The following is a 13441-nucleotide window of genomic DNA, read 5'->3' as shown; positions in this document are numbered from 1 at the left end:
AAAGATGCAGTTTCATTGTGGTGATAAATGGTCTTCATAATTAGACAGGGACCTCTTTTTAGAAAAGGCCGTTTTCTGCAGGTTTTTCATAAGAACACAACACCAAAAGAATCCTTCAAATCTGATTGGACTGTTTTGTATTTTTTTTTTCTCACAGCAACATAGACTGTACTTGATGATTAATATCATGTCCACTTTTTTATACCCTGATTTGGAATATTTTAATATATATATATATATATATATATATATATATATATATATATATATATATATATATATATATATAATAATGTTTGAATTGATATTTTCTAGAACTGGACTGTGGTTCTCCACCAGTACTAGCCTACACAGAGATGCTGCAGCCCAACACAACAAGCCCAGGGAGTGTGGTTTATTACCAGTGTATAGACGGCTTCACCAGCAAGGGAGGAAGAAATGTTTCTGTCTGTACAAAGAGAGGAGAATGGGATGCTGCTACATTAATATGCAAAGGTAAGCTTTACTTGGCCCCTGCCACAGGGAACAGTTAAATGTTAGTATGTTAAAGCTACGGTGCCCTTAATTACATAAATAGTTTTTTTTTTTCTTAATGCCACTACATGGTGTTCACTAACTGAAGAGACCATTTAATCCATCATCAATGAGCTTTAGTGTTCCAAGGGTTTCGCTTTTTATTTGGAAAATGATATTCAGTAGTAGGTAACACAATGGAAGACACAGTGACATTTCAATACGCTGTTGCCTAGACCAGGAGCTCCCACACTGTGGTCCGATTTGGCTGTGGAAGCAACGACATTCTATGTAGTTTTATATACCGCTATTCTGTTGTGATATTGTTTCTAACCTTTGTGATGTCATTGCTGGTAATGCTGTGGTTTGGCTGGTTTCATCAGGGTAAACTGGTTTGTAATAAAAAATAATGGTATATACATTTTCAGAGTTGTTAAAGCAAACAAAGAGGAGGTCTGATGTGTGTTACCCAGTTATCATCGTTATAAGCCACTAGGCAGACTGCCACAGAATCTCAGAGTCTGGAGTCAAACATGTCTAGACTTGAGTTTTCCAAGGAGTGCTAATAGGGGGCCACAGCTAAACAGGTGTGCCTCAGGTACAAAAAAAAAGTTTGGGAACCCGTGGCCTAGACCACATGACCAGAAAGAACAGAAATAGGTTACATTTTTACTAAAGGCTGACCAAAACGTGCTCTCTGGAAACCCAGTACTGCAGCATTCATATCTGAGACTAAAATCTCTTGCCAATGCTTCTCCTTCAGTCCACATTAATAAATACATATCGGTCAATCTTATTTATTCTGTCCTTTACTCTCTGCAAGCTGCTGATGAAGTATGTTTTATTGTGTCGTTTGTGCTCTATGATTGATTGATTGTATTTTTATTGTTTTACTTGACCCCCCCCCCCCCCCCTCTGTACTAGCAGTACTCCCTCTCTGTACTAGCAGTAGGTTGTCTTAAAAAAAGAATAGACTGCATTGTTCTGGGTAATTAGATACATGGTTCTCCCATCACTCTGATTATTATCTACATTTATATATACAGAATATACATTTCCTGCTTAGTACTGTGGGTGACATTCATAATGGAAACCTAATGCTTGCCTTAACTTTGACCACAAACTCATGTGAATGTCTTTAGTTGTGTAGAAACTGATCTGATGGATACTGATGGTATGTAATACACCACATAAGAACTCAGATTGGTGAGTCACTTACAGGGATATCATTCCAGCTGTCATTCCAGCTGTCACCTGCATAGACGGCACACCAGAAACACAATAGCACTCTGTGTGACAGGGAAGCACAAAGAAAGGTTGCACCAAATCCATTTTTGGACAGAGGAATAGTCGGTTCAGCCAGGGCAACTACACAGGGGCCCACGCACTCAGAGGGCCTTAGAGGGGTCCGAAGGTTTGGAGAAAAAAACACTAAGTAATAATATCCTTCACATTTATATAAGAACATAAGAAAGTTTACAAACGAGAGGAGGCCATTCAGCCCATCTTGCTCGTTTGGTTGTTAGTAGTTTATTGATCCCAGAATCTCATCAAGCAGCTTCTTGAAGGATCCCAGGGTGTCATATACAACAACATTACTGGGGAGTTGGTTCCAGACCCTCACAATTCTCTGTGTAAAAAAGTGCCTCCTATTTTCTGTTCTTTATTATTATTTTATTATTTGTTTATTTAGCAGACGCCTTTATCCAAGGCGACTTACAGAGACTAGGGTGTGTGAACTATGCATCAGCTGCAGAGTCACTTACAATTACATCTCACCCGAAAGACAGAGCACAAGGAGGTGAAGTGACTTGCTCAGGGTCACACAATGAGTCAGTGGCTGAGGTGGGATTTGAACCGGGGACCTCCTGGTTACAAGCCCTTTTCTTTAACCACTGGACCACACAGCCTCCTATATCTAATCTCCATTTGTGACCCCTGGTCCTTGTTTCTTTTTTCAGGTCAAAAAGGTCCCCTGGGTCGACATTGTCTATACCTTTTAGGATTCTGAATGTTTGAATCAGATCACCGCATAGTCTTCTTTGTTCAAGACTGAATAGATTCAATTCTTTTAACCTGTCTGTATACGACATGCCTTTTAAACCCGGGATAATTCTGGTCGCTCTTCTTTGCACTCTTTCTAGAGCAGCAATATCCTTTTTGTAACGAGGTGACCAGAACTGAACACAATATTCTAGGTGAGGTCTTACTAATGCATTGTAAAGTTTTAACATTACTTCCCTTGATTTAAATTCAAAACTTCTCACAATATATCCGAGCATCTTGTTGGCCTCTTGTATAGCTTCCCCACATTGTCTAGATGAAGACATTTCTGAGTCAAGATAAACTCCCAGGTCTTTTTCATAGTTTCCTTCTTCAATTTCAGTATCTCCCTTATGATATTTATAATGCACATTTTTATTGCCTGCGTGCAGTTCCTTACACTTTTCTCTATTATATTTCATTTGCCATGTGTCTGCCCAGTTCTGAATGCTGTCTAGATCATTTTGAATGACCTTTGCTGCTGCAACAGTGTTTGCCACTCCTCCTATTTTTGTGTCGTCTGCAAATTTAACAAGTTTGCTTACTATACCAGAATCTAAATCATTAATGTAGATTAGGAATAGCAGAGGACCTAATACTGATCCCTGTGGTACACCACTGGTTACCTCGCTCCATTTTGAGGTTTCTCCTCTAATCAGTACTTTCTGTTTTCTACATGTTAACCACTCCCTATTCCATGTGCATGCATTTGTTTGAATCCCTACTGTGTATGCATTTATATATTCATATCATTGTAACTACTAGTGCCAGTAATTACGTTTGTATTCTCCCTCGTTTTATCAGGTACTGCTGTTCTCTTAATTATGTTTTTAAAAAAATGGTTGACTTGAAATGAGCTTACTAACTTTTTTTTTTCTTCCCTAATAACTGTCTTTGCATGGAGGCTTGTATGAGGCCCTGTTTTATGTTTCGTTGGCGTCTCTTTTTCGAACTCTGCAACCACTTGTACTTTAGCCTAGTGGTCTCTCAATATTGCAAAACAGTTTCCTGCTGTCTTCATGGAAGGTTTGGGGGTACTGTTCAGCATACTTTTGCAGTTATATTCTGTGTGCACGATTCATCCTGTAGTTTACGCCGAAGCTGTTAACGGGTGCTGCTGGGTACCAAAATATACAAAAGCAAATTAGCATGCCATTATTTCTGATTGGAACAAAATGATTTTTTGTGCGAGAAAATTTCTGTGAATTTCTGTGGAATCCTGTAGGGACTGGTGATTAAACGTGTTGGCTTGTGATTAAAAAGTGTGTGGTATTGGAAGTAAAGATGCACGCAAAATGCAATTCAAGGTGAGTAGAAAAGCTTCTTATTACATGTTGTCGTCTACTGTTTCATATACGCTAACATTCTGAGAATAAAGTATTGTTAAATATTGAACAGTTGACTTGGCATGTTTTGTGTTTTATAAAAGTATTACATAAAGGTTGGGGCCCACAATAAGTCCTGCACCGGGGCCCATCTTTCTCTTCCTCCACCACTGGGTCAGAATATATATTTTAAAATAATTACTTCTATGCTTGTTTTAAAATTCTTTTGTATTTCTTTTCTTTTTTTTTTGTAGAAATCCCTGCCATCAGCGAACTTAGTTTTAAAGAAGGATGTTTAAAATGGAGAGCACACAGAGATGACAGACTAAAGGAAACATACAATGTGAGTAGGGTTCTTTTGTTGATAATACCGTATTCCTTCGAATTTAAGACGCACTTTTTAAACCAGTTTTTTCTTCTTAAATGAGTATAGTGATGCATGTATTAAAACAAGAGGTGACTGCCTGAGTACACAAACATGACTGACTGCGCTAGAAGAGACAAAGACGTCACTGCCTGATCTCAAATCACCCGTGACTTGCAGCCAGACATTTTCACAGAAGCGTCATTAGCTGCTCCCTGAGGAAGTCGTAGAGAAGTTGTGGTTACACTGCTGAATTTATGCATTAATTTCTTTTAGTTTAGGGGCAAATTTAAAAACCTGTCCTTTCTCAAATGTGCACAGTATGCCTCTTTTACATTTTAGAACCTTTCTTAGGGTTGGAATTTTAGAAAAAAAGGCAGGTAATAGTAAACTTGTACAATGAGGGAGGAGGGTGGGAGGCTGAAGGAAATTCAAATGTGGATGTCTGCAGCTAGCAAGAAAGGTTTCTCTCCCTCTCTCTCTTTTTCATAGCTAAAGTTTAACCAAAAGTTTAAAGCAAAAAGGAAGCAAAGGACAGTCAAAGTTATTCCCTTTTTTGTTAAACTAGATTGTTTTGCTACTGAATGTAATGTTACTACTGGTCTGGAGAAGGGATCTACGAAAAAATGCAGTTAAAAAACATTTGTTTAACAAGCCTCATAGCTTGAGTGTGGCTTGGCTTAGATCCCTAGCGCAGGGCCAAATTAACCAAGACGGCAATAACACCATTCACCATAATATCTATGGGGCCCCCAAAATAATGCTTATCATAGGGCCCCGCCATCCTTTAATCCAGCCCTGACTACAGCCCACAGAATCTGGGATCTCGGTTCAAATCGAGGTGTTCTGTAGCACAAAACCATAAGCAACAAAAAGGCTGCAAGCTGGAATTTGACCAAATTAATCAAAAAAAAAAACACATGCAAGCAGGAACTGATTCTGGACATGCATTGTTTGTGTAAAATGTTGATTTTGCAACACTTTATAGGCAAGATATCTACCAGTGCATGGGGTTTGTGGTGTGTAATCTACATTCTGTAATATAGAAATCTTGAAGCAAAATTGGTCTATGACAAGATTTACTAATCTTAACTCCATAAAAATGCAATTTGTAAACAAAGGCTGTCACGATTATCTTATAATACTTTTAAAATGAAGGAAAACTCTGAGAGTCAGTACTTGGAATTTTGACAGAAGTTAAAAGCGGAAGTTTCAGTTCTACGCTGCAGGGAAGTTAGTTTTATCTCAAAGATAAACAATTGCAATTTTAAAACAAAACCAATTCCTTTATTTACCATGTATATTTCAGTTACTGGGGTCAGTGAAGGCAGCAGTTCAATTTTGGATCACAATATATAGAGTTCAAATAAAAATTATAAAATGTCAGATTCACACTAAAGATAATTTTAACAAAAAACACCTTGTGCAGTTACTATACACCTAGCTATATCACTATTAAAAATAACATGGGGTTATTGACCCCAGTACTGAGGAGGCTTTGTGGTCCAGTGGTTAAAGAAAAGGGCTTGTAACCAGACGGTCCCCGGTTCAAATCCCACCTCAGCCACTGACTCATTGTGTGACCCTGAGCAAGTCACTTAATCTCCTTGTGCTCCGTCTTTCGGGTGAGACGTAATTGTAAGTGACTCTGCAGCTGATGCATAGTTCACACACCCTAGTCTCTGTAAGTCGCCTTGGATAAAGGCGTCTGCTAAATAAACAAATAATAATAATAATACAGAGACTTATATTCATTTGTTACTGCTTCAAGTTCCTCACATATGCTAATGGTATTTTCCCCATCACAGTTTAAATTGGATGGGCTCAGGGGCTATCAGAAGGACTTCCTGGATAAAAGGATAATCAACTTTACCTCAGGAGACGACACTCCAGAAATCTGCTTGAACCTGCAGCCGGGGACAAACTATACCATCAACATTACTGCACTGTCAGTAGGGTATTCGATACGGGCCATCATCACTACAAGCATTACGGGTACGTGCAGACTGCTTTAAGTATGGGCTATCCTCAATTAGCAACTGTCTATCAGAATTATCTTAACTATTGTTTTCCTGTGGCTTTAATAGAGCTGAGAGAATCATGCCAAACCTCTGTAAGTACAGTTTGCTTAACCAGAGAGTATCCATTAACCTGTTCCTCGTCCACACTCGCGTGGATACAAGACAGACATTAGTAAGAATGTTACGTTTTACAAATCAATTGGTCGACCCCATGTGCAAGAATGTGATGTTATAACACCAATTTAAATTGGGTTTAAATGCTAATATTTACTGCAAACCCTTTTATTTTCACAGCTTTCTTTCGTAATTTTCAAGAAACTTAATAATAGGTGACATACTGTACATAAAGAAAATGGATGACAAACAATAAAAGTGTTGTATTCTGTAGGTTACAGTAACACACTGCAGTGTAGTATGTAATTCAGAGCCATTTAAATTAGCTATTAAATGGACATGCCAGAATTAGCTAACTAAACTTGGTTTACAATATGTGGGAGTGTTTACCCTTTTGACTTCCACGCAAATCAAATGTTTGTGTTCCTCATATTCCACCTCTTGGCTCTTTTTACACCGTTCTATTAAAATGTTTTACAAACACACAACATCAGATCATTCATATAATCAAAGAGGTAACACTGGATGGGAAATGTTTGTGTCAGTTTTAGAAACAGCTCTGTCAAATTCTTATCTCTAACACATCTACAGCTATGGCCAAAAGTTTTGCATCACCCTATAGAATGAACACATTTTGCTTAATAAAGTCAAATGATACGTGCTGAATAATTTACATATTGAATCACATACCGCCTTTTGGTTTTCCGTATATTTAATGAAAAACTGACAAAAATTAAAAAATGTGACATTTCAAAATCTATCATGAAATACTGTACTACTACAGTATTATAGACTTTTGCGATATTTTGTAGTTTTTTTGATTACATTTTTAAAAAAAAAGTGCAGTTAGCACAAAAAGTCAAAGTACTACTTATAGAAAATCTTTATTTACAACCATAATGCCTCTGAAATAGGTGGAAATGTGAAGGGCGGGGGGTAAGAAGATTGTGAAGAGCTTATAAGAATTTAGGAAGAGAAGTAAATAGCATCATATGACAGGAACAGAAGTACAGAACTCTTCATTTTAAGCTGTCATGACAACCTTGCTGTATGCAATGAATTATAAAAATGTAAGTAAGTCCATCACACTTGGAAAATTGGTCCTCTATGAATATGACAATCCATGTGATTTACAAGGAGACACGTATGGTCATCTTAAAGAATGATGTTTTCAAATACCTTTTACAAACTCATATATTGTAAAACAATTGGCAAAATATGAAACGCGCTGTCACACAGTGAACTACAGTTTGGTCAGTTTTGTTAATTTACACATACCCATGTGTGTACGTTTTTCTGTCAAACAAAACCTCAAACACATCAGAATTTATTTTGAATCTGACATCCATGCGTGTGAACTACTCAGATCTGAGATCTGGGTCAGTCCAAACTTTTGCTCTGAGCAGCTGAAATCTCTGAGTGTAATATGTGAGTTTTTGAAAGCATCCTCAGTCTGGTTAATACAGTGCCCCCTGTTCTTATTAACATTCTTATCATCACACTTTCGTCACATGGCAACTAAATTATGTTACGAAGGAGACCTTAAGTCAAGGGCTACAGCTTTGAAAAGGTTCTGAAACCCAAACAAAGTGACTAGTAGTCATGAACATACAAATTGATAATCACACATTTCATTGTGATGTGCTAAACCAATTCTATCCAGTCCAATCCAGTCATTGAAATAAGTCCCTGTGTTTTCAGAAGCAAGAGACCACCCATTTCCATTAAAACAAAATATTTCCATTAAAACTCATTATATAAAATGTACAGTAATTGAAAGGGGGATTGTTCACACATATTTCATGCTCCAGCAGATCCTGAGAGAAATGTCTATTAGTATTCTAGCTTTTGGCCTTGCGTGGCCTAAGAGTGAACTTCAGATTGCAAATGTTTTCCATGATCAAATTAGGGTTAAACTCATTTGCCTTGATTTGACAGAATGCAAAATGTGGGTTTAACCCACTCATCGTTAGAATTTAAATTCTGGGACAATAATGGGCTCAGTTACTTTGGCAGTACAGTTTATTATTATTTGTTTATTTAGCAGATGCCTTTATCCAAGACGACTTACAATGTGAACTACACATCAGCTGCAGAATCACTTACATCTACGTCTCAACTGAAAGACGGAGTACAAGGAGGTTAAATGACTTGCTCAGGGTCACACAATGAGTCAGTGGCTGAGGTGGGATTTGAACCGGGGACCTCCTGGTTATAAGCCCATTTCTTTAACCACTGGACCACACAGCCTCCTCGTTTTATAGAACAGAAAAGTAACAGAAGCTCTTTTGGTATGAATGCATGGGGGCTTGTTATTCTATCCGACTTGTAATTAAAAAAAATAATAAGGTCCCCACAAAAATACTGTATTAACTGCAGAGGATCTGGAGGCTGCCTGGGACAGAGTAGATGATTTAGGAAAAAAATAATCAGAAAAATGTATTTGTTCTGTCTGTATCAAAAGTCTTATCTCTGATTTTGTAATTGTCTGTTTTATTTGTGTTTAGGTGAATGTAAACAATGATTTGTAAGGTGCAAACTTCAGTTCAGCATTCCATTCTCAGTTTAGGTTTTCTAATTAAAATGCAAATTAAATGTGTAATCAGCAAACGTGAGGGGAAAAAATGGCCGTGTCAGGATGCAGCTGTGGCTCACAGTGTAAGGGAGTACTGGTCTGGCTTGCTCAGACAAAGTCTGCCCTGTTTAGTGTGGATGCATGCCTTAGTTAGTGATTGGGTTTGTCTTGGGGAATAATGTTCACATAAGAATAGTCAGTATAGAAAGTGTTACTATAAAGAAACTGCATTTAATGACAAAACATAAACTGCCCTACCTGAAAATAAGTTTTTCAATATTATGTAATTAACATTTATCTTTGTATTTGCTTCAAAATAGGGCCAATAAGGTGTTGCAATTGGGCACCAGTGTACAAAAAGTGTATGTGTGTGTTGGGGAAGGAAAATGTTATTTAAAGATTCACTATACAGTAGGTCAAATGTGGCAGGAATAACAAGCTCAAAGCTAGCTAAAATCCACCATTAGATATGTAATACCCTGTGCTTGCATTAAACACACATTGCAAACGATGGATAAAGCACATTATCCTGGGATTAAGATTCATAAGTGGACAGTGAGTCATTGATGAGTCATTTATGTCATTAATACAGGCCTAAGGTTGATTGTTGCAGTTTTTCAACATATATTTTATGCAATTTATTTGTTATTCACTCAATTTGGATGTAGTTTCTTTTAGTATTTCTAAAGTTATTCACGTTTAATAAAGTGTCATCTATAATGCCCTTCCACCCAAGTTTAAATGTATACAATAATCTCATCAGGTTTAGGTCATCTTTAATAAAACAATTTTCCCTCTTTATGTTTTTAGATCCTCCGGTACCACAAGTTGCATTCATAGTTGCAGAAGGCCCATTGCCTCCTCTAAGACTCCTAAGAGCAGCAGAAACTAATGGCCCGATAAGGTTTTCCTTTTTTTTTTCCTAAATCCTCAGTCTTGTTAAACATAAATCAGTATGATAAATATTTCGACTAGACGTCTTTCTCAATGTCTTCAAAGACTTCTAGTTGAAATGTTTGTCATTTTAAATTTTAAATGTTAGCACTATTAAGTTATTGATAATAATAATTTCATGCATTTTACCTTCAGTGCACTGCCATTGCCTGTGTACAGAATGCCTCGAATTCTGTGGGTAGATAGCACCACGAGGACAGTGTCTTCAGACCTTTCAATTATTTCCTACTGGAAATCCCTGGGTCAGTCAGTTGAATCATTAATGTGTTCTAGGGTTCAAACATAATGCAATAGTTTTATTCCTTGATGAGGGGACATCAGGATTTAAAGGGACTTTTTTCTGAAAAAAAAAATCCTTTTGCTTTTGAACCATCAGAAATGTAATTTCCTCATTATAAACTAGCTAGTACCATTCTATTTCCTGTATATTAACCTGCTGGTGGGCCAAATGACTAACATGATTATAAGCCTGCCATTGCCCTTTTTACAGACTAAACTTTCACAGGAAACCAACATGTTTTCTCTGAGATGACTAAATAAATAATCTCATGATAGCTGCAAGGCTTTGCATATTTTGTACTGACAATGTTATTTTTGGTTTCCTTTGTTTTGTTATACCCAAAAATTAGCATTTTCATTTTCTCATTGTATTAATTAAATCTGAAACTATTCTGCCGTTGAAGACCAGTTGCCCACTGTGCATAATCTTCAACCATCTCTCAGAGCTTAGTAAGGGATACTGGATACAAAGCCTATGTAAAAAGACTTATACAGACACTATAGTACACTCCAATTCAGGTCTCTGAGCCAAGGGTTTTGCATGATATAACCAAGTTTATATTAAAATCACATAAACCAGGGTCTCTGAGTGGCTCATCTGGTAAATGCTAGACTATGTGGTGTGCAGAGTGAGCCATACAGTCAGGGGAGTGACAGATACACATCCTAGCTATAGTTGCCCATCTTCACTAGGAATTCCACAAGGGGCGTTGTATTAGATCTGGCACTCCCAAGAATTAGGCAGGCAAATTCCACAGGGACTGTGTCACCTCCCTGCAATACAGCAGCCCATACTGGCCAGGAACATCTGTAGGCTTGCCTTTGTCCTCCAGTAGATGGTAGCTCAACAGGTTTCCAAGGCTTAATCACTGTAACTCCATCATGCAGATTTGTTATTGAGTAAGAAAACTTTGGAAGCCAAACTGCATTATAAAGAACCAAGATAAAGTTAGGTATGACAGCATTATAATGTGAAAGGAGGATATTTCCGAGTAGACCTTTATGACTTACATGGTATATTTATATTTCCAGTCTTTATCAGGTGGTTGTCTTACCAATGGATGGGCCCCTTGTGTTCAACTGCAGCTCTCTCAATATGCCAAACTTCTACAGTAAGAAGGGGGGAGGGGGAGCATATGTGACGGCAGAGCTCTATGCAGAGGATATAGCAGACGAGCTGGTCTTCAATGTCGGAGACCGCCAATACTACGGGGACTACTACAATGCTCCTTTAGAGGAGGGGAGGGGCTACAATGTCATATTGAGAGTGGTTAGCGAATGGTGCCAGGTAAGCAGCTTTTATTTATATTGTTTCATTGACTAAATGGGAGTTAAGGATGAGGCCTGCACCCACTTTTCAGTCATTCCATAAGGATTGTTGCAATATTGTAACTGCTTCAAACCTTATTTAGTGCTTCCTTCTTCATTTTTTTAAATCCCTCTATGTAATTTGTGACCTTTCAGTATTATTCTTGTTGTTTTATTTGCTTTTATGCTCATTGGTCACTTTATGACCTCAATAAATATTGCATTGGCCCACATGCTTTTGTAGCAATGTCAGCCTGGAGTGGGTGTGGTATAGACTACACAAGGTGCCTTAAGGCGTCTTCAGATTGCGGACTGTTCGTCCAGGTGTGGGGCCTACAACAAAGTCAATGAGGGGGGCAGATTGGGGTCACCAATGAGGTGTTCAAGTAAATTCTTCTGCTTACATACAAATCTCTTCATAACTCCGGCCCTGAATATTGTCCTCCTTGTTGTCCCGCTATATCCCCACACATAATCTGAGATCCTCTGGCTCTGTCCTTTTAGTAATTCCCAAGCCAGAGCGTGTAACTCTCGGCAGCCGTTCTTTTAGCTCTGCAGCTCCTACACTCTGGAACGCTCTTCCCTTCTTTGTTCAAACTGCTCCCACACTCTCACTCTTCAAGTCAAAGCTAAAAACTCACCTTTTTTCATTGGCTTTTTTCTTAATTTTTTTATTCTATTCTGCTTTGCTGTTTCGTCATTTTAAATGTCCTTTTTAAAATTGTTTCTCTTATTGTCTTTTATTACTTACTATTTTTATTTAGGTATTTTATATTTTTAAATTTTTATTGTTTGTTATTTTTTCATTGTATTGAATTGTTTTAATGTTAAGCACTTTGTGAAGGTGGCCAACTTGAAAGGCGTTATAGTATACAAAATAAAATTTGATTGATTGAAACTACAAGCGCTAAAACACAAAGTGGTCATATTCCTGCCCATATATGGTCATTCTATTTAGGCAGTCCAGGCAGTCTGCTGTCTTTGCAAACTAACAGCATTAAGAATATATAAAGCAACATGGTTACAATACATACCTTCAGGCAGTCTAAGACATATAACAACATCTCTAAAGCTAATAAAATCCTATCCTATAGCATGCTTCAATATAGGTGAGATGTAAAGTCAAGATTATGCTTACCCTCCTGCAGAGAAGTATGTCTTAAAATATAAAACAGAAAAAAGAAAGGACAGTCGTCCAAACTCGAGGCTCTAAGTACAACACCAGTAGCCAGCTTCACAGAGAGATCTGCAAAAGGTGGACCAGTTAAGTCTGTGTTACCAAACTCAACTGATACCTAATTGTAATTTTGCTCCCATATTTATAGGATGTTTTCTCTCCTTCGTGCATCAGAAGGCTTAATTAAATCTAAACATAAGAATCCTGGTACCTCCACAAGGCTTAATTAAATCTAAACATAAGAATCCTGGTACCACCACAAGGCTTAATTAAATCTAAACATAAGAATCCTGGTACCACCACAAGGCTTAATTAAATCTAAACATAAGAATCCTGGTACCACCACAAGCTAAGAGTAAAAAGCAAGAAGCTCTCCTGTTCTAAGTAGTAGCTGCTGATAAGAAACAGCTATATGCACATTCCAAGAGGCCCCATCAAGGTTATTAAATTAGGTGGTCAGAGTCTCTCATTTAGGCTAACACAGATTTCTGCAATAATATAAATGTTTGTACTGCATTGACGGAGTTTCTATGAAAAGGATTTTTTAATAATAAAGATACAAGCTTGATAGCTGACATTTGGTGAGTGCTTGGCGTCTGATTGTTTAATTTTGAACATTTATTTGAGCCTTCAGCTCCCCGTGAATACAGAACATTGCTGCACATGCTTTTTTCAGCGTGCTCCTATTTCTTTAATAAAATACCTGAACCTTATTATAAGTAGGTTGAGGTTAGAATTCTGTTTGGGACAGACCACTCCAGTATGCAA

General features: G+C 37.6%; 1 protein-coding gene across 4 annotated transcripts in view; it reads left to right on the top strand.

The window, feature by feature from the left end:
- Positions 1-13441, top strand: part of LOC117408561 (sushi domain-containing protein 1-like) — a 40182-nt gene that overhangs the window by 21431 nt on the left and 5310 nt on the right. For 3 of the 4 annotated variants that reach the window (XM_059023127.1, XM_059023125.1, XM_059023123.1), the window contains 5 exons: positions 316-495; positions 4136-4224; positions 6054-6240; positions 9766-9859; positions 11221-11476. In XM_059023127.1, coding sequence (XP_058879110.1) covers positions 316-495; positions 4136-4224; positions 6054-6240; positions 9766-9859; positions 11221-11476 — 806 coding nt within the window. Of the gene's footprint in view, positions 1-315; positions 496-4135; positions 4225-6053; positions 6241-8424; positions 8672-9765; positions 9860-11220; positions 11477-13441 lie in introns of those variants that run through there. The other variant, XR_009328571.1, reaches the window with a different exon arrangement.

Source organism: Acipenser ruthenus, chromosome 1 (assembly GCF_902713425.1).
Source record: "Acipenser ruthenus chromosome 1, fAciRut3.2 maternal haplotype, whole genome shotgun sequence".
Lineage (NCBI taxonomy): Eukaryota > Metazoa > Chordata > Actinopteri > Acipenseriformes > Acipenseridae > Acipenser > Acipenser ruthenus.
The sequence above is the reverse complement of the archived record's forward strand: the minus strand, read 5'-3'. Positions and strand labels throughout refer to the sequence as shown.